Source organism: Oryctolagus cuniculus, chromosome 12, assembly GCF_964237555.1.
Source record: "Oryctolagus cuniculus chromosome 12, mOryCun1.1, whole genome shotgun sequence".
NCBI lineage: Eukaryota > Metazoa > Chordata > Mammalia > Lagomorpha > Leporidae > Oryctolagus > Oryctolagus cuniculus.
In genome coordinates, this window is record NC_091443.1 from 86,456,438 (window position 1) to 86,474,205 (window position 17,768).

At 53.0% G+C, this 17,768-nt stretch overlaps 1 protein-coding gene across 1 annotated transcript in view; it reads left to right on the forward strand.

The window, feature by feature from the left end:
• Positions 1 to 3,088: 3,088 nt before the first annotated feature.
• USP3 (ubiquitin specific peptidase 3) overlaps positions 3,089 to 17,768 on the forward strand; it is a 192,882-nt gene continuing 178,202 nt past the window's right edge. Inside the window, exon 1 of the mRNA XM_051821892.2 lies at positions 3,089 to 3,136. Coding sequence (XP_051677852.1) covers positions 3,091 to 3,136 — 46 coding nt within the window. The 5' untranslated portion in view covers positions 3,089 to 3,090. The remainder of the gene's footprint in view (positions 3,137 to 17,768) is intronic.

The following is a 17,768-nucleotide window of genomic DNA, read 5'->3' on the forward strand; positions in this document are numbered from 1 at the left end:
AAAGTCTTTTTTAAAGATTTATTTATGGGGCTAGTGTTGTGGCATAGCAGGTAAAGCTACTTTCTGTGATGCCAGCATTCCACATGGGTGCTAGTTTGAGTCCCAGCTGCTCCACTCTGATCTAGCTCCCTGCTAATGGTCCTGGGAAAAGCAGCAGAAGATGACTCAAGTGCTTGGGCTCCTGCATCCATGTGGGAGATCAAGAGGAAGCTCCTTGCTCTTGGCTCCTGGCTTCAGTCTGGTCTAGCCCTGGCCATTGCGGCCACCTAGGTAGTGAGCCAGTAGATGGAAGATCTCTTTCTCTCTGCCTCTCCCCGCTCCTCTCTCTAATTCTGACTTTCAAATAAATAAATTTTTTTTTTTTTTTTTAGACCAGAGAGAGACAGAGATATCTTCTGTCTGTTGGCTCACTCCCCAAATGGCTGTAGCAGCCAGGACTAAGCAAGGCCAAAGCCAGGAGCCTGGAACTCCATCCTAGTTTCCCACGTGGGTGGCAAGGGCCCAAGTACTTGGGCCATCCTCCACTGTCTTCCCAGGTGCATTAACAGGAAGCTGGATCAAAAATGAAGCAGTGGGGCTTGAGCTGGCCCTCTTATATTGGATGTCAGTATTGCAAGAGGTGCTTAACCCCCTGCATCACAAGGCCTGCTCCTCATCTACTTACTTATTTTTTAGTCTTTTTTGTAAGTTTTATTTTGGATAGATTCTATTTCTGTGTATTCAAGTTCATTATTCTTTTCTTCTGCAATGTGTAATCTATTAATCCTATCTAGTGCATTTTTTCATGGCAGACAGTGCATTTTTAACTTCTAGGAGCAGTTCACTTTGGGTCTGTTTTATCTTCCATGTCTCCCGCATGTCTATTTATCATGTCCGTCCTTCCTCCAGCTTCTTGAAATACAGAATATATATCATAGCCTTACACGTGTTGTGTCCATAAATTCTATCTTCTGCGTCATCTCTTGTCAGTTTGCCTGATTTTCTGCCTTGCTGTGGCTTTAATATGATTTGTCCCCAAGCTCACGCAGATGTTTAACCCTCAACAGCCATAAGTTAATGATACTAAGAGGTTGGAAACGGAACCCAGTTACGGTGTTTAGGAGGCGGGTCTAGCTGGAGGTCCCTGAGGTCGTTGGGGGACTGCCCTCTGGAGGTCGTTCTGAGCCTGGGTTTGGGCCGAGCCTCCCTGTCTGTCTCTCCCCTCTGACTTACCACGTGATCCTCTGTAAGATCACACCATGGGCCTGCACCTAGACTTGCACCATACTGCTTGGATTTCAGCCTCCAAAGCTGTGAGCTGAGCTCTTCCCTTCATAAGTACCTTGTTTCCAATATTTGATTGTAGTAACGAGACACTACTACGCTCCTCATTCTGGATCATACAAGTAATTTCCTGCCCCCCCCCTTTTTGCATGCCTGCTATTTTTTTGTTTGAATCCTAAACATTGTGAATTTACCTTCTTGGATGTAGACTATTCCTGTATTCACATAAACACTCTTGTGCCTTGTCCTGGGATACAGTTAAGTTACTTGGAAAGAATTTGATTGTTTCAGGCCTTACATTTAAATCTATTCAGGCTCAGGGCCTACATTGTGGCATAGCAGGTAAAGCTGCTACCTGCAGTGCCAGCATCCCATACGGGCACTGGTTTGAGTCCCGGCTGCTCCACTTCCGATCCAGCTCTCTTCTATGGCCTGGGAAAGCAGAAAGTGGTAGCCCAAGTCCTTGGGCCCCTGCACCCCCGTGGGAGACCCAGAAGAAGCTCCTGGCTCCTGGCTTTGGATCGGCACAGCTCTGGATGTTGTGGCCATCTGGGACGTGAACCAATGGATGGAAGACCTCTCTCTCCCTCTCTCCCTCTCTCTTTCTCTCTCTCTTTCTCTCTCTCTCTCTACCTTTGCTCTCTGTAACTCTGACTTTCAAATAAATAAATAAATAAATCTTAAAATAAATTAAATAAATCCGTCTACTCAGGCCAGACCAGAGCTGCACTTAATTAGGGGTTAACATCCCCCCACCCCCACCAAGTCAGCTTGCTCCTCAGTACTGTGGTCAGTGACTCCCGAACATGGGCTAAAGGGAACACGAGTTTTGTGTTCTCTGCGTGTTGTTCCCTCACACTCTCTGGTCTGGTTCTTTCTCTGCTCTCAGGAAGATCCCTCACCTGCCTGAGCTGATCAGGGCCCACATGAAAACACGGAGTGGGGGGAGGGGGGTGCTGCAGGTGGTCACCATTCTCTCTGGGCAGCGCTCTCTGTGCCTCTGCCCCGTGAACTGCTTGGTTTCCCTGGACCCCTGCTCCTGCTCTATTTCCTTGACTCCAAGTCTTTTTTTTTTAAAGATTTACTTTTCTATTTATTTGAAAGGCAGAGTTACAGAGAGGCGGGGCGGGGGGTGTCTTACATCCGTGGGTTCACTCCCAATGGCCAGCTCTGAGCCGATCCAAAGTCAGGAGCCAGAAGCTTCTTCTGGGTCTCCCACAAGGTTGCAAGGACCATCTCCCACTGCTTTCTCAGGCCATAGCAGAGAGCTGGATCAGAACTGGAGCATCCGGGACTCAAACTGGTACCCAAATGGGATGCAGGCACGGCAGGTGGTGGCTTTACCCGCTACGCCACAGCACCAGCCCCTTGGAGTCTTCTGAGCTCTGCCATGCACCTCCAGGAAATGAGCTGGGCAATTTCAGGGCTGCCCTCACGTGTTTGCTGTCTCATCTGCCTCCGTTGTTTCAAATATTGTATCCCGTGTTCTAGTTGTTTTATGCGTGAGGGCGAATCGATCTTTGCTGCTGCATCTTAACCAGCAGAAGTCCTCGAAGCGAAGCTAAACGTGCCTGTGCCCTCGTGGGAATGAACAGAGGACCTTCCCACATGACAGGTGCCAACAGCAGGTCCCCAGTGCAGGCCAGCAGGTGCAGCGCCCGGGGACCCAAATACAGACTCCCCTGACCCAGGCACCTTTCAGAGGCAAAGGTTACAGAACCCTCAAATTAACAACCAAAAAGGAGATGGAAGTCAGCTGGCGCTTAGTAAGGTGGAAATTTCACACCTGTAAGACCCCTCTGATGTATCTCTTTCCCCACGACAGAAATGAAGAGCGCCCTGGCATTGGCCCTGCTCCCGAAGTTCACCAGCGGTGAGTCTCTACAGCCCTGGTCGCTCCGCCCCACACCCTCTGCTGTCCTAGTGCTTTAGCCCACAGGCTCTGCGTGCTGCTGGGCCATCCGCTTTCGGCCTCTCCTGTCAGCAGGCCTCAGAGAGAATCAGGGACCCTTGGCTTTGAGATTCCGTTAGCCCCCAGCCAGACTCACTTTCTGGAGTCTGCTGCTCGGCCTGTGGCCAGTAGACCACCAGCAGTAGCATTGAAAGCTTAGAAAATGTAGAGTTCCAGGTCCCAAGCTGGATGTGCTGGGTGAGAATCTTCAGTCTAATAGGAACCCAAGGGGCCCTGTGCACCGGGAAGTTTGTGGAGCTTTGCTCTAGCAGAAAGATTCCGAGGGTTTGACCGTGCTGAATCCATCTAACACATAAGTCCATCCGCTCAGTCTTGACTATAGGTGCGGGCCCTCGGTTTAACCACTGGATTTAGAAAACTAAAGCTTTCATATTAATGGGCAAGGAGTCAGGGAAGACCAAGCCACAGCCAGGAAACATTGTGGGGAGCCTTTAAAAGTTCTGCTTTAGAGCTGGTTATGGATGAATAAGGCACACCTAAAACAGGGCCTCATGAGTAACTCAGCAGGAGGCGCCCCGGGCAAACATGCAGAGAAGCACGGAGCAGTAAGGAACAAGGCATGACCTGGCCACTCCTCCCTGCCTCCCCTGAAGTCTTCTGTGACCCCTCAGTCACCTTCCTGCCGGGTTGCTTCCTCTGGGCTGATGGGGCAAGGGAATGCTGGGGAAGGAACCGACTTTTTTTTTTTTTCTTTTTTTTTGACAGGCAGAGTTAGACAGTGAGAGAGAGAGAGACAGAGAGAAAGGTCTTCCTCCTGTTGGTTCACCCCTCAAATGGCTACTACGGCCGGCGTGCTGCACCGATCTGAAGCCAGGAACCAGGTGCTTCCTCCTGGTCTCCCACACAGGTGCAGGGCCCAAGCACTTGGGCCATCCTCCACTGCCCTCCTGGGCCACAGCAGAGAGCTGGACTGGAAGAGGAGCAACCAGGAAAGAATTCGGCGCCCCTACCGGGACTAGAACCCGGGGTGCTGGCGCCACAGGCGGAGGATTAGCCTAGTGAGCCGCAGCACCGGCTGGAACTGACATTTATCACAGGAGCCAAGTGTGCACTCAGAGTTCCTCCATGGCCGGCATCGCTCCGTGTTCCAAGGCACCAGCGAGGTGGGTGGAGGAAGTACAAGCAGCAGGGAAGGAGCACTGTAGGGCCCAGGATAAACCCGGTATGGATGAGCTGCCTGTCACTTGATGGTTCATTTGGTGTTGGGCCACTGTCATCTCAAGCCAGAATCTTCTACCGATGCCTGCCTAGTGGGTGACGGTGGAGCTTCTGGAACACACGGTTCTCCAACAAGAGATACGGAAGTTGGGAGCAGTCGTTTAGCCCAGTGGGTAGGGTACCCACCTCTCAGGTCTGAGGACCCAAGTTCAGGAACTGAACCCTGCCTGGCTCCTGGCTCCAGCTTCCCTCAGTGCACACGCTGAGAGGCAGCAGGTGACAGCTCAAGGCACCTGGCGGACCTGGACTGCGTTCCTGGCCCCAACTCCAGCTCGAGCCCTCTGGCCTCAGTCCAGCCCTAGTATTGCAGGCACTAGGAAGTGAACCAGTGGGTGGGAGAGTTTCTCTCTCTCTCTCTCTCTCTCTGTATGTTTTACTCTGTCTCTTCCTACCCTCATGTTTCTCTGCCTCTCACATAAATTACAAGAAAAAAAAATGTTTAAAGAGACAAAGAAGTGGCTGACACCAGTGTCCAGTAGGACTGTTTAGTCACGCCCTGTGTATTCCTTCAGCAGATGTCTTTGAAATGCCTATTGCACATCTGGCACTGAAAAGGGGACTTCAGCCGCTCATGGAAAATGGAATTAAAAGAAAAGGCCACTTCTCCCCGAGCGTTTTGAGACGCCCTCGTGTCATTCAGATTTTCTTGGACACAATAAAGACCCAAAGAAAGAGGTTTATGTAGCTCACAGCTCCGGAGGCTGGAAGTCCAAATGATACGCCGCAGGCTCTGGCATGGCCTGTAGCAGGGGGCAGAGTGTGTGCAGAGCAGGGACGCAGGGCAAGCCGGGAAGCAGGCAGCGGGGTGGGCTCGACTCAGGCTGGGACAACCCTCTCTGAAGAACTCGAGAGCTCACGAGAGAGTTGGCCCCCAAGGGCATGCCCTCTGTGACCTAAGGGCCTCTGCCAGGCCCTGCCTCCTAAACGGTCCACCATCCCCTGGGGACCAGGCCTTTAGCACATGGACCTTTGGGGCACATTCAGCATCTAAGCCGTAGCAGGCACCGAGCGAGGATCGGGGCCGAGGAGTGAAAGGCACAGTTGCTGTCCTCCAGGGGTGCTGGACAGTCACTGGGCACACCGACCATTCAGCAAGGACTTCTGGGGAAACAGGTGGTGGTGGCACACAGGACACGGCTACTTTTCATGCTTTATTTCTGCAGGACTTACAGTTAAAGGGACTTATGTTAAAAAGTAGACTACAGGGGCCAGCGCCATGCTGTAGAAGGGTTAAGCCTCCGCCTGTGGTGCCTGCAGCCCATTTGGGAACCAGTCACGTCCCAGCTGCTCCACTTCTGATCCAGCTCCCTGCTAATGCACCTGGGAAAGCAGTGGAAGGTGGCCCAAGTGCTTGGGCCCCTGCACCTGTGTGGGAGACCTGGAAGAAGCTCCTAGCTCCTGGTTTCAGATCAGCTCAGCTCTGGCCATTATGATCACTTGGGGAATGAACCAGTGGATGGAAGACCTCTCTCTCTTTCTCTACCTCTCTCTGTCTGCAACTCTGCCCCTCAAATAATAAATAAATCTTTAAAAAAATAGCTGTAGGACTTATTAAGAAGTAGATTGTACTGTGTGTTCTCAGTACAGTGATAAAAGAAATATTAAAAGGCCCCTCAGGGAGGGCTGTGGGGCATGGGTTGAAGTGTGGTGAGCCCAGTGAGAAATGGTTTCAGTAATTCAGGCAGAAAACCATGGCACCTAAACAAGGGTGGAGGAAATTGCCATGTCTGGGGCGCAGAGTGTGGGGAGTGGCCAGCATGAAGCTGCAAGGAAGAGACACAGGAGACGGATCCCAGCAGGCCTCCACTCAAAGGGAGAGAACCTGAACTTGATGTGAAAGGCTGGAGAGAGTGGCTTCAGGCTAAAGTTGGCAGGAGTGTGGGCTGGCTTCAGATGCTTGGTTTCCACGGAGGCACCACCCACCGTATCTGCTACCCCAACTAAATTGACCTCTGGTTCTCCCACATACGATCATGCTGGGAAAAACAAAGTCCCATAGTTGCAGAAGTTTTTCCAGAGATCTGATGGTGTGCCCATCCACCTGCAGTGAGGCCTGCGTGACCAAGTGCTTTACTGACCCACCATGGCGCTGACTGTGGGATGAACCCTCTTCACGGCTTCACAGCCCAAAAACAAGTGACTTAGACTGCACAGGCCTGGTTTGCTTTGTGGCATTAAACCCTTTGAGTTTTCACTTCTTGTTGTTTCTGTTAAATTCTTTGTTTTAACTTGGGTGGATGGTCTACTTAACATGTTTGCAACAAAAAAAAAATTAAGAGAACATTTTGGTTTGTTCATGACATACATATGGCTTGCCAGAGGCCGGAGCTCATTTGACAGTTAAATCTATTGTTTAAACAAATGGCTCTGTGTTCTGTCTTTGGGCTTCTTGACTTCCCTGGGGGTTCTGGATGAAGGTTGCACACGGGCTTATTAACAGCAGCCTGTGCTGAGGTCCCCAGAGACTTGGGGGTGCATTTCTGAGCACAGGATGCAGAAACCTTTCTGGATTTGGATGTGACCGAGGAAGGAAGACAGAAGCCGAGCCAGGCACATAAAGTGAGGGGTCTGAGTTAGGCATCTTGGGGATTTTCCCTCTTGCAGCAAAATGTTAACAGAAATTGTTTGCAGCCTACAGGAAAAAAAAAGGAAACAAAGACTAGAGAGTGGTTGGAAAAGTAGGTGATGGTGATTAGGGAGGGTGTTTGGCACAGTGGTGAAGACAGAGAGAGATCTTCTGTTGGCTGGTTCACCTCCCAAGTGTGCACAACAGCTGGGCCTGGGCCAGGCCAAATCCAGGGGCCAGGAACCCCATCTGGGTCTCCTTTGTAGGTGGCAGGGACCCAAGCCCCTTGAGCCATCATCTGCTGCCTCACAGAGTACATTAACGGGAAGCTGGAATAGGAAGCAGAGATCAAGAACTCAAACCAAGCTCTCTGATCTAGGATATGGGCATCCCCAGCCACATCTTCACTGCTGCACCGGATGCCTGCTCCTAAAAGAATCCCGATGATCTGAAAGAAATGGACACTGGTCACTGTGACAACAATGACTGGTTTTGCTCTCTTCCTAACTGTAAGTAGCATTTTGGATCTCATTCCTGAAACCAGCACAAGCAAACGTAATAACAGCTACCACTGGAGAGTGCAAATGCTTTCAGCTTAATACCTTTTTTATTACTTGGATTGTATTAGCATGAGCAGGTACCGGTTTTTAAAATAATGAAAGCACTATAAGTCTACCAACCTAAAACCTGTATTTTCATTTTCATTCATTCCTTGCCAGACTTTTCTCACATGTATTCATTCTTTGCTTAGTTACAATCATAGTGCACATGTATTTTACATTTTACTTTATTTTTTTAAAAATATTTATTTATTTGAAAGGGAGAGTTACAGAGAGGCAGAGGCAGAGATAGAGAGAGACAGAGAGAGAGAGAAAGCAAGAGAGAAGTCTTCCATTCTCTGGTTCACTCCCTAAATGGCTGCAATGGCTGGAGCTAGGCTGATCTGAAGCCAGGAGCCAGGAGCTTCTTTCAGGTCTCCTATGCAGGTGCAGGGGCCCAGGGACTTGGGCCATCTTCTACTGCTTTCCCAGGCCACAGCAGAGAGCTGGATCAGAAGTGGAACAGCCGGGACTTGAACCAGCGCCCATGTGGGATGCCGGCACTACAGATGGCAGCTGCATCCACTGTGCCACAGCACTGGCCCCCTACACTTCACTTTTAAAAAAATGATTTATTTATTTGAAAGGCAGAGAGACAAAGAGATCTTTCATCTGGTTATTCACTCCCCAAATGACTGTAAGAGCCAGGTCTGGGCCAAGCTGAAGCCACGAGCCAGAAACTCCATCCAGGTCTCCACATGGTTGTCAGGGGCCTAAATACTTTGGCCATTTTCCACCACTTTCCCAGGTGCATTAGCAGAAAGCTGGATTGGAAGTGGAGCAGCTGGGACTCAAACAGGTGCCCATGTAGGATGCTGGCGTCCCAAGCAGCAGCTTAACCTGCAACACCATGCCCTATATTCTGCTTTTTATTGGTAATCATATATGATATATGCATGAATATTTCTCTGTTTCTGTATGGTCTGATGATGATTTTAATGGCTACAAAATGGTCTGTCATGTTGATGTATGGTGGTTCAGCATCCATTTCTGTATTGGGGACTTTTATGTTGCTTCAACATTTTAGGTGTTGAAATAACACTGTGGTAACTATGGCTGTGGAGGTTTGGTTGATGGTAAATATAGTTCAGGCAGAGATCATGGAGGCACCGTGACTAAGTCAGAGGGTGTGACTCTTCGCGTGGCCTTTGTCGTGTAATGCATACAGCCTGTGATCATGGCTGTTTACTGAAAGTCTCCCAAATGCGCAGGAATCTTCATTCTAGAAAATCTATTTCGGGCTTGCTTTTGTCTTCCTAGGTTGTTGAGAGAGCAAAGAAGACAGCTGGGAGCCGTTGGGCAAATCCCATTCTACCCAAAGGAATGTTTGTTTTTTAAGGAACGTGAAGAATGTAGGAGTTGGGTTAACCTGATATTTCTTTTCTTTTTTATTTATGTATTGAAAGATTTACTTATTGATTGATTGATTTATTGATTGAAAGGCAGAGTTACAGAGAGGAAGAGACAGAGACACACAGAGAGAGAGGTCTTTCATCTGCTGGTTCACTCCCCAGGTGGCCGCAACGGCCAGAGCTGAGCTGATCTGAAGCCAGGAGCCAGGAGCTTCTTCCGGGTCTCCCACTTGGGTGCAGGGGCCCAAGGACTTGGATCATCTTCTACTGCTTTCCCAGGCCATAGCAGAGAGAAAGATTGGAAGTGGAGCAGCTGGGACTCGGACCAGTGCCCATGTGGGATGCTGGCACTGAGCCACAGCGCTGGCCCTGAACCTGATTTCTGATCCTGACTTTGGTCCTATCTCTGGCTCAGTTTCCCCACCTGAACGTTATCTTGTTCTGAGGCTGAAGTGAGAAAACGCACACAAAGTCGATGCCTCATCAATGCTCAGGGGCGGGGGGCGGGGAGGCAGTCTGTCCCCGCTGCAGGAAAGGGTACGAAAGCTGAGCCCACGCAGCATCCCAGTGACAGCAGACTCCTCGCACAAAGCGCGTGGGCTGTTGCCTTCCAGCGGATGTGTTTCAATGGTCTGAATGCTGGTGAGAATTACAGAACTGAAAGGAAAGGGAGACAGAGAGCATGGGACATGTCGTCTCTGGAAAACAAGAACGAGAAGAAACTGATGTTTGCTGAGCAGCTGTCACGTCCCAGGCGTCTCGCGTCCCAGAGAAGATGTTAGGGCTAGGGGTCACCACTCCCTGCACACCTCCAGGAAAGGGGCCCGAGGCATCTTTGAATCCTAGCCCTGCCCCCCACCAGCTGGCAAACCGCACCCAGTCTGTCTTCTCATCTGTGAAACGCGGCATGATTATCATGCCGGGAAGGAATCGTTCCTACTGGGCACTCGGCACGCGTGGGCACCCTGCAGTCGCTGTCACTGCTGACCCGCCCAGGTCACACACAAAGTGGCAATGCTGAAATGGGGACCAGATCTCCTGCCACCAACACCTACGCTCTTCCCCTCATGTGGCGTTTTATCTCTGTGCACTTGACCGTGGTCTGGGTGACACTGAATATTGGAGAAAGATTTAATGGTGATTCCAGTAAAGACGGCAGCAGGGCTTCTTGTGCTGTGCCCCCATGACCCTCATCTCTCTAGTCACTGCTGAGTTTCTCCCAGAAACCTGAAAAGGGTGGCGGTCCCAAAATACAGAAAAATTTGCTGCAGTTTGGAGCCACGAGCCTGGAACTCAGAGACCCTGACTCCGTCACCTGGGCTCCTTCCCTGGAATCATGGGGCGTGTGCACAGGACAAAGCAGAGCCCGGGGATGCCCACGACACCTCCTGGCACCTGTGAAGGAGACTGGGGCCTGTTGGTCACGTGGGTGGGGACTGCTCCCAGCACCCACGTCTGAGACAAAATTGCTAACCACCTTTGTGTTGCTGGTAAACAGTGTTTGAGGTCTGGCACACATGGGAGCAATCGCACGTGACAGCAGCGCCACTGGGCAGTGAAATGACACCGTTGTAAAGTGAGCCCTGCCCGAGATGTGTCACGGCCGCCACGGCGCCACGTGGGCACTGAATATGGAGTGGCCGCGGCTTGCCCAGGCACACAGAGGTCGGAATTCACAGATGGTCATGGCGCTGGCCAGCGTGGGAGAAGGTACCATGCGTGTCTTCTTTCAGGGCCAGTCCTGTCTAACAGTGCCCCTGTGTGACGGGCAGCGGCCCCCACACACTGTGTGATTTCCAGCCTGGTGGCTGGAAGGGAGTGCTGGCTCAGGGGCTCCGTCGAGTTGCAGCAGGTGAAGCCCTGGCGGGGGAGGCCTGCATCCCATAGCGGAGTGCTGGCTCCTCTGCTTCCAGTCCAGATCCCCACTAAAGCGCCAGATGATGGCTCAAGTCCTCGGGCCCCTACCACCCACATGGGAGACCCAGATGGACTTACTGGCTCCTGGCTTTGGCCTGGGCTGACCTTGGCTGTTGTGGGCATTTGAGAAGTGAACCAATGGATAGAATCTCTCTTTCTCTCTCTCTTGGCTTTCAAATCACTCAATCAATCATCTGTTTAAAAAAAAAAAGGCTCTGTCCCCAGTAGGCAATGTGCTTGATGGTTCCAAGCCTTGGTTTCCTTATCTAGAAGATGGGTGCAGTAACCTTCACCACATCCAGTCTTATACTTTAAATACAGCCTGTGACTGATGCCTCCCAAATGAAATCCCCAAACCTCATCCCTCTCTTGGGCTCTGGATTCATGCACGCACCTGTCTCCGGGGCCCTGCCCTTGGCTCCTGGCCCCGATCAAAGCCACTGCCATTTTCCTTGTGACCTGAACAGGTTCCCAAGGACACCAGCAGGACACACTTGCCTGCTCTGTGAGGCAATTTCTCATACCTCATCCTCTCATCATCACAACGCCCAGGGCGGAGCGTTTTCCCCAGAGCTGCTCCCCACCCCGTAGCCTGTCCGTCCCTGGAACACCAGCACTCGCCATCCACCTGCTCAGCCCGGGACCTGCGAGGCCTCACGCCTCTCTCCTGCCACACACGCAGTCCATCAGTCAGTCCTGCCGGCTTCACCGGCGAATCCACCGCACATACCATGTCTATCTAATCTACTTCCTGTCTCACCTTTATCAGAAGGAGGTTTCTACATGTGTAACACAGAATGCAGAAGACTACAAAGGAAACCAACAGACGGAAATACAGTTCTCAAAATCCTGGAGAGACCAGTTTTACGAGCCACAAATACGTGTGCCTCCTTGGTACCACGTTAAGTCACGAGATCCAGTGGCAAAGCTAGTTAGCGACCAGCCCAACTCCAAAGGCGTGATGCATCCAAGCAGAGACCACCAGGCAGGAACAGGGTGCGACTTAGAAACAGCCGTGGTTTCAGGTGGCGAGGACGGCACAGGCGCTGCTCATATCGGCATGGTTGGTTGCCTACATTTACCACGGAGGGAAATGCAACCATTCGGTGAGACAAGGATGGACGTAAAGATACCAACGCATGTTTCCTCACTCAGAAGTCCGTGAGCACACACACACACATGCCCCACTTGGACGTGCTGGGGGACGGACACCTGTGTCTCCAGCCAGGGTTCCCGAGCAGCCCCCCTGCTGCATTCCCAGGCCCCCGACCTGACCTGCCTCAGTCCAGCCTCCACACACAGTCCCTGCAACTCCCTCCTGTGTCGTGTCATCACTGGCCTGCCCTAAGCCCTCCCTCCCACTGCCACTAACTCAGTCCCAAGTCCTGGCAGTTAAGATGCCAGCTGGGATGTCCACCCCAGCACTGGAGCCTGTGTTCAACTCTCAGCTCCATATCCTGACCCCCACTTGCTGCGAATGTAGCCCCAGGGAGGCCGCAGATAATGACAGGTAATGGGTTCCCCTCACCCACACAGGAGGCCTGGATGGGGCTCCCAGCCCCCAGCTTCAGCCTGGCCCAACCCCTGCTATTGCAGCATCTGGGGGAGTAAACCAGCACATAGGAGCTCTCTTTCTCTCAAACAAAAACAATAATACATTTAAAAACAACCCAGAGGGGCCAGTGCTATGGCGTAGCAGGTAAAGCCACCACCTTTGACACCAGCAACCCAGATAGGCACTGGTTCGAGTCCCAGCTGCTCCACTTCTGATTCAGCTCCCTGCTAATGCTCCCAGGAAAGCAGTAGCAGATGGCTCAAGTGCTTGGGCCCCTGCACCCACATGGGAGACCTGGGAAGAAACTCCTGGCTCCTGGCTTTGGCCTGGCCCACCACCAGTTGTAGCCATGTAGGGAGTAAACCAGCAAATGGAAGATCAATCTCTCTGCCTCTCCATATCTCTCTCCCTCTCTGCAACTCTGCTTTTCAAACAAATAAACCTTTAAAAAATAGAAATAAAATAATCCAAAAGTCCTCAGCACAGGCAGGGAGGCCCCGGCTCCTCCCACCCTCCCTCCTGACACCCCTCCCTCCTTGCCTCCACCCCAGTCTGCCCCCGGGCCTTTGCCCAACAGTGCCCCTCCCTCCTTCACTTCTTTGGGGGTTCTGTTCAGATGTCATGGATTCAGAGGCCTCTCAGCCCCCACTCCCTGACCCGCCCACTGCCTGTCCCCAAGCACAGCTTTCGGTCCGACCTGAAGTGCGTCCGACATGCGCGTGCATCTCCCCCATCCGTCCACCCATTGAGAATGACCGGCGCAGAGGGCCCGCCCCATGGAAGGGCAGGCTCAGGGGATGCAGAGCTCAGTGGCCAGAGCCCTGGCAAGGCAGAGGGCGAGCAAATGGGTGTGGCAGGAGCCGGACGGGAGCAGGATCCCTGGCAGTGATGCGTGTCCTCCGCTCTGGTCCCCTCTCTCGTGCGGCGGTGAGACTTCCCCAACCCCACAACCCAGGAGAGCTCCGGGCAGCAGGCGGAAGAAGGCGGCTGTGCCTGAGCCCAGCATGGCAGGAGTTCTCCTGTTCCCCACAGCGCCAGGAAGCACAGTTGCAGGAGAGCTGCTGTCTGGGGGCCAGCGCTCGGCTGGCCCTCCTGGACCTGACCCTGCCCTGGCCTTGCTCACTCCCGCCCGGCGCACCTGCTCCCTCAAAGGCAGGTGTTGGCCGGACTCCAGCCACCAGCACCTGCTGCTGCCTGCCAGTGTCTGGAAAGACAAAGGAAGCGCGCCAGCTCTCGTCCGGGCCCCGAGGCACAAGGTTTGCCGCCCAGTTGTTGGAATTTCCTTTCTGGGGCCCTCAAGAACTTGGGAGAGTGGCATGGTGGGGTGGGGCTGGCCCTGGGCTGCATGGCGGGACCCCAGTGGGGTGCTGAGGTCAGAAACTAGAGCTCTTCCAATGGGGCCAAGCAGAGAGGCAGATACCAGGCCTGGCCCAGCTCAGACCACTGTGACCGATGCAGGACAGGGCTGTGACAGAGGTCACAGACCGTACGCCTCAGCATCTCAGTCAGAAACCTGCCTGACATAACGTGGACCGAAATGTGTTCCATCCTTCAATCTTTACAGCAAAAGGCCATGGCCAGTTCAGCCTTAGGATGTCCCACCCCTGAAAGACCTCTGACCAGGCCAAACGGTGGAGACAGCCCCCTGTACTTTGCACTCTGTCTTACACCATGGAGGTCTTCTTAAAAAGAAATCCAGTTGGGGGCCACCACTGTGAAATATTGGGCTAAGCCTCCACCTACAGCTCAGGCATCCCAGATGGGCACCAGTTTGAGTCCCAGCTGTTTCATTTCCACTCCAGCTCTCTGCTATGGCCTGGGAAAACAGTAGAAGATGGCCCAATTGCTTGGGCCCCTGTACCCGTGTGGGAGACCTGGAAGAAGCTCCTGGCTTCAGATCAGCCCAGCTCCGGCTGTCGTGGCAATTTGGGGAGTGAACCAGCAGATGGAAGACCTCTCTCTCTCTCTCTCTTTCTCTCTCTCCCTCCCTCTTTCTGTAATTCTATCTCTCAAATAAATAAAATATTTTTTAAAAGAAATGCAGGACAGAGCCGGCGCCGCGGCTCACTAGGCTAATCCTCCGCCTTGCGGCGCCGGCACACCAGGTTCTAGTCCCGGTCGGGTGCTGGATTCTGTCCTGGTTGCCCCTCTTCCAGGCCAGCTCTCTGCTGTGGCCAGGGAGTGCAGTGGAGGATGGCCCAAGTCCTTGGGCCCTGCACCCCATGGGAGACCAGGAGAAGCACCTGGCTCCTGCCATCAGATCAACGCGGTGCGCCGGCCGCAGTGCGCCGGCCGCGGCGGCCATTGGAGGGTGAACCAAAGGCAAAGGAAGACCTTTCTGTCTCTCTCTCTCTCTCACTGTCCACTCTGCCTGTCAAAAAAAAAAAAAAAAAAAAAAAAAAGAAAGAGAAAGAAAGAAAGAAATGCAGGACAGAAGTAGGAAGAAACAGATGTATACGCACAGACATACAAAGAAGCAAAGAAAGACCTACTTACATGGACAGACAGCCTCACACTGGTGCCTTTTTCCCTTAAAGGACAATCCACTTAAACTTTTATTTATTTATCTTTTTAACATTTTCATTTTGTTTGAAAGGCACACAGAGTGAGAGAGCAACAAGTAGATGGAAAAATATATTCCACCTGCCAGTCCACTCCCCAAATGCCCACAACAGCCAGAGCTCTGGCAGGCTGAAGCCAAGAGCCCAGAACTCAATCCAGCTCTCCCACATGGGTGACGGGGACCCAGCCGCTTGAGCCATCACCTCTGCCTCCCAGGGTGTATCCGTGGGAAGCTGTGTTGGAAGCAGAGCCAGGCCTCGAACTCAGTTATTCTGATCTGAGATGTGAATGTTCCAAATGGTGTCTTTTGTTTTTTTGACAGGCAGAGTTAGACAGTGAGAGAGACAGAGAGAAAGGTCTTTCCGTTGGTTCACTCCCCAGATGGCTGCTACGGCCGGCACACTGCACCGATCCAAAGCCAGGAGCCAGGTGCTTCCTCTTGGTCTCCCATGCGGGTGCAGGGCCCAAGTACTTGGGCCATCCTCCACTGTCTTCCTGGGCCACAGCAGAGAGCTGGACTGAAAGAGGAGCAACCGGGACAGAATCTGGCGCCCAACCGGGACTAGAATCCGGGGTGCCGGCGCTGCAGGCAGAGGATTAGCCTAGTGAGCCGTGGTGCTGGCCCCAAATGGTGTCTTAACCACTGCATCCAATGCTGCTCCTGTTTAGCTTCTTTATTTGAAAATCAGAGTCAAAGAGACACCTGCTGGCTCACTCCCCAAATGCCCATGACAGCCAGGCCCAGCAGCTGGGCCTCGACTCAGGGTCGAGCCTCTGCCCTGCCCCCTACCCCTCCTCTGGGCCAGGGTCTCAGGCAAGGCCAGGACAGGGATTCCCCCAAGCACAGCCCACGGTTGTGTGTCCGTCTTTGGCCGTCCTGGATACCAAAGGGCTGCTGCTCTTAGCAGATGCTAAATCCAGGAGCTGGTGCCTTTTTTCTTAAGATTTATTTTTATTTATTTGAATGAGTTAGAGAGGTGGAGCGAGAAGAGAGGTCTTCCCTCCACTGGTTCACTCCCCAGATGGCCTGGAAATGCTGGAGCTGAGCCAGGACCCAGGAGCTTCTTCCAGGTCTCCCACGTGGGTGCAGGGGTCCAAGCACTTGGGCCATCTTCTGCTGCTTTCCCAGGTGCATTAGCAGAGAACTGGATTGGAAGCAGTGCAGCCGGGATTCAAACCGGCACCCATATTGGATGTGGGTGCCACAGGCCAGGGCTTTGACCCACTGTGCCACAGCACTGGCTTGGAGCTGGTAACTTAATCTGGGTCTCTCACGGGGTTGCAGGGACCCAAGGACCTGGGGGCCAGTGCCGTGGCTCACTTGGTTAATCCTCCGCCTGCAGCACCGGCATCTCATATTGGCACCGGGTTCTAGTCCTGGTTGCTCCTCTTCTAGTCCAGCTCTCTGCTGTGGCCCGGGAGGGCAGTGGAGGATGGCCCAAATGCTTGGGCCCTGCACCCGCATGGGAGACCAGGAGGAAGCACCTGGCTCCTGGCTTCGGATTGGCGTAGCTCCGGCCGTAGCTGCCATTTGGGGGGTGAACCAATGGAAAGAAGACCTTTCTCTTTGTCTCTCTCTCTCTCTAACTCTATGTCAAATAAATTAAAAAACAAAACAAAACAAAACAAAAAACAGGGCCCAATCATGCCTGGGAATCAAACGCCTGGCATCCAGGACGGCCAAAGACAGACACACAGCCGTGGGCTGTGCTTGGGGGCATCCCTGTCCTGGCCTTGCCTGAGACCCTGGCCCGGAGGAGGGGGAGAGGGAGGACCAGCTGCTGGTGTTAGCCCAGTTTGGCCCCAGAGGAGACGCACTAGGGCTGCGGCTCTCAGCTGCAGACTGGTGCTGGCGTGAGCCCGGAGCAGCTGTCACAAGGGGGCCCTCGCGAGTCCCAGCCTGGTGAGCACGTGGCGGCTGGGGCCCAATCACTTGAACCATCACCTCTGCCTCCCAGGGTGCAATTTAGCAGGAATCTGGCATCATAGAGGGCTGGGACTTGAACCCAGGCCCTCCAATTCCAGACTCTGATGTCCCGAGTGGCATCTTAACCATGAGGCCAAACGCCTGCCCTGTCATGCTTCCCTCCCCAGATGGCACCCCAGGCTCCAAAACTATCTCCTTGTCAAGCCACACCGACCTCTCTAGACGATTGTTTGTGACACGTTTGTGTGAGAGCCTAGTGGGGAAACTATTCCCTGCTTTGTCCCAGAGTGCAGTCTGCCCGGGCTCAGCAGCCACAGGGATGTACAGACAGAAACAGGGGGAGGCACGCAGTGTGAGTGCACGTGGGTGGGCTCTGGGGCCTTGGGTCCCCTCCCATCCACACCATGTCCTGGCCAAGTGGCTTTGCTCCAAGTCTTCTCACCTCTTTGAGCCCATTTTTTTATCGTGTGACAACCTCATGGCCGCCAACCCAAACGAGAAATTTCAGTTGAGGCCTTCAGACAAATCCTAGCAATAAGGGTTTGCTCTGCACGAGTGTTGAGATCAGCCTTTGACTGGGGGCATCAATGTCAAGACCACCCAATCCACCAGTCAGACACTGAATGAGAATCAGACAATGCAGGCCGCTGACACTTGTGGGCTGTGCAGGGAGCTGAGGCCTTCCCCATTGGCTGAGCTGTCTTGGCAGACATCTCAGTTCCCTGGCGTCGAAATTAGGTGGGGGTGGGGCAGTGCTATGTTGCCCCCTGGGACGCCTGCCTCCCATATCAGGGTGCTGCTTTGAGTCCCACCTAGTTGGCTTCAGTTCCAGCTCCC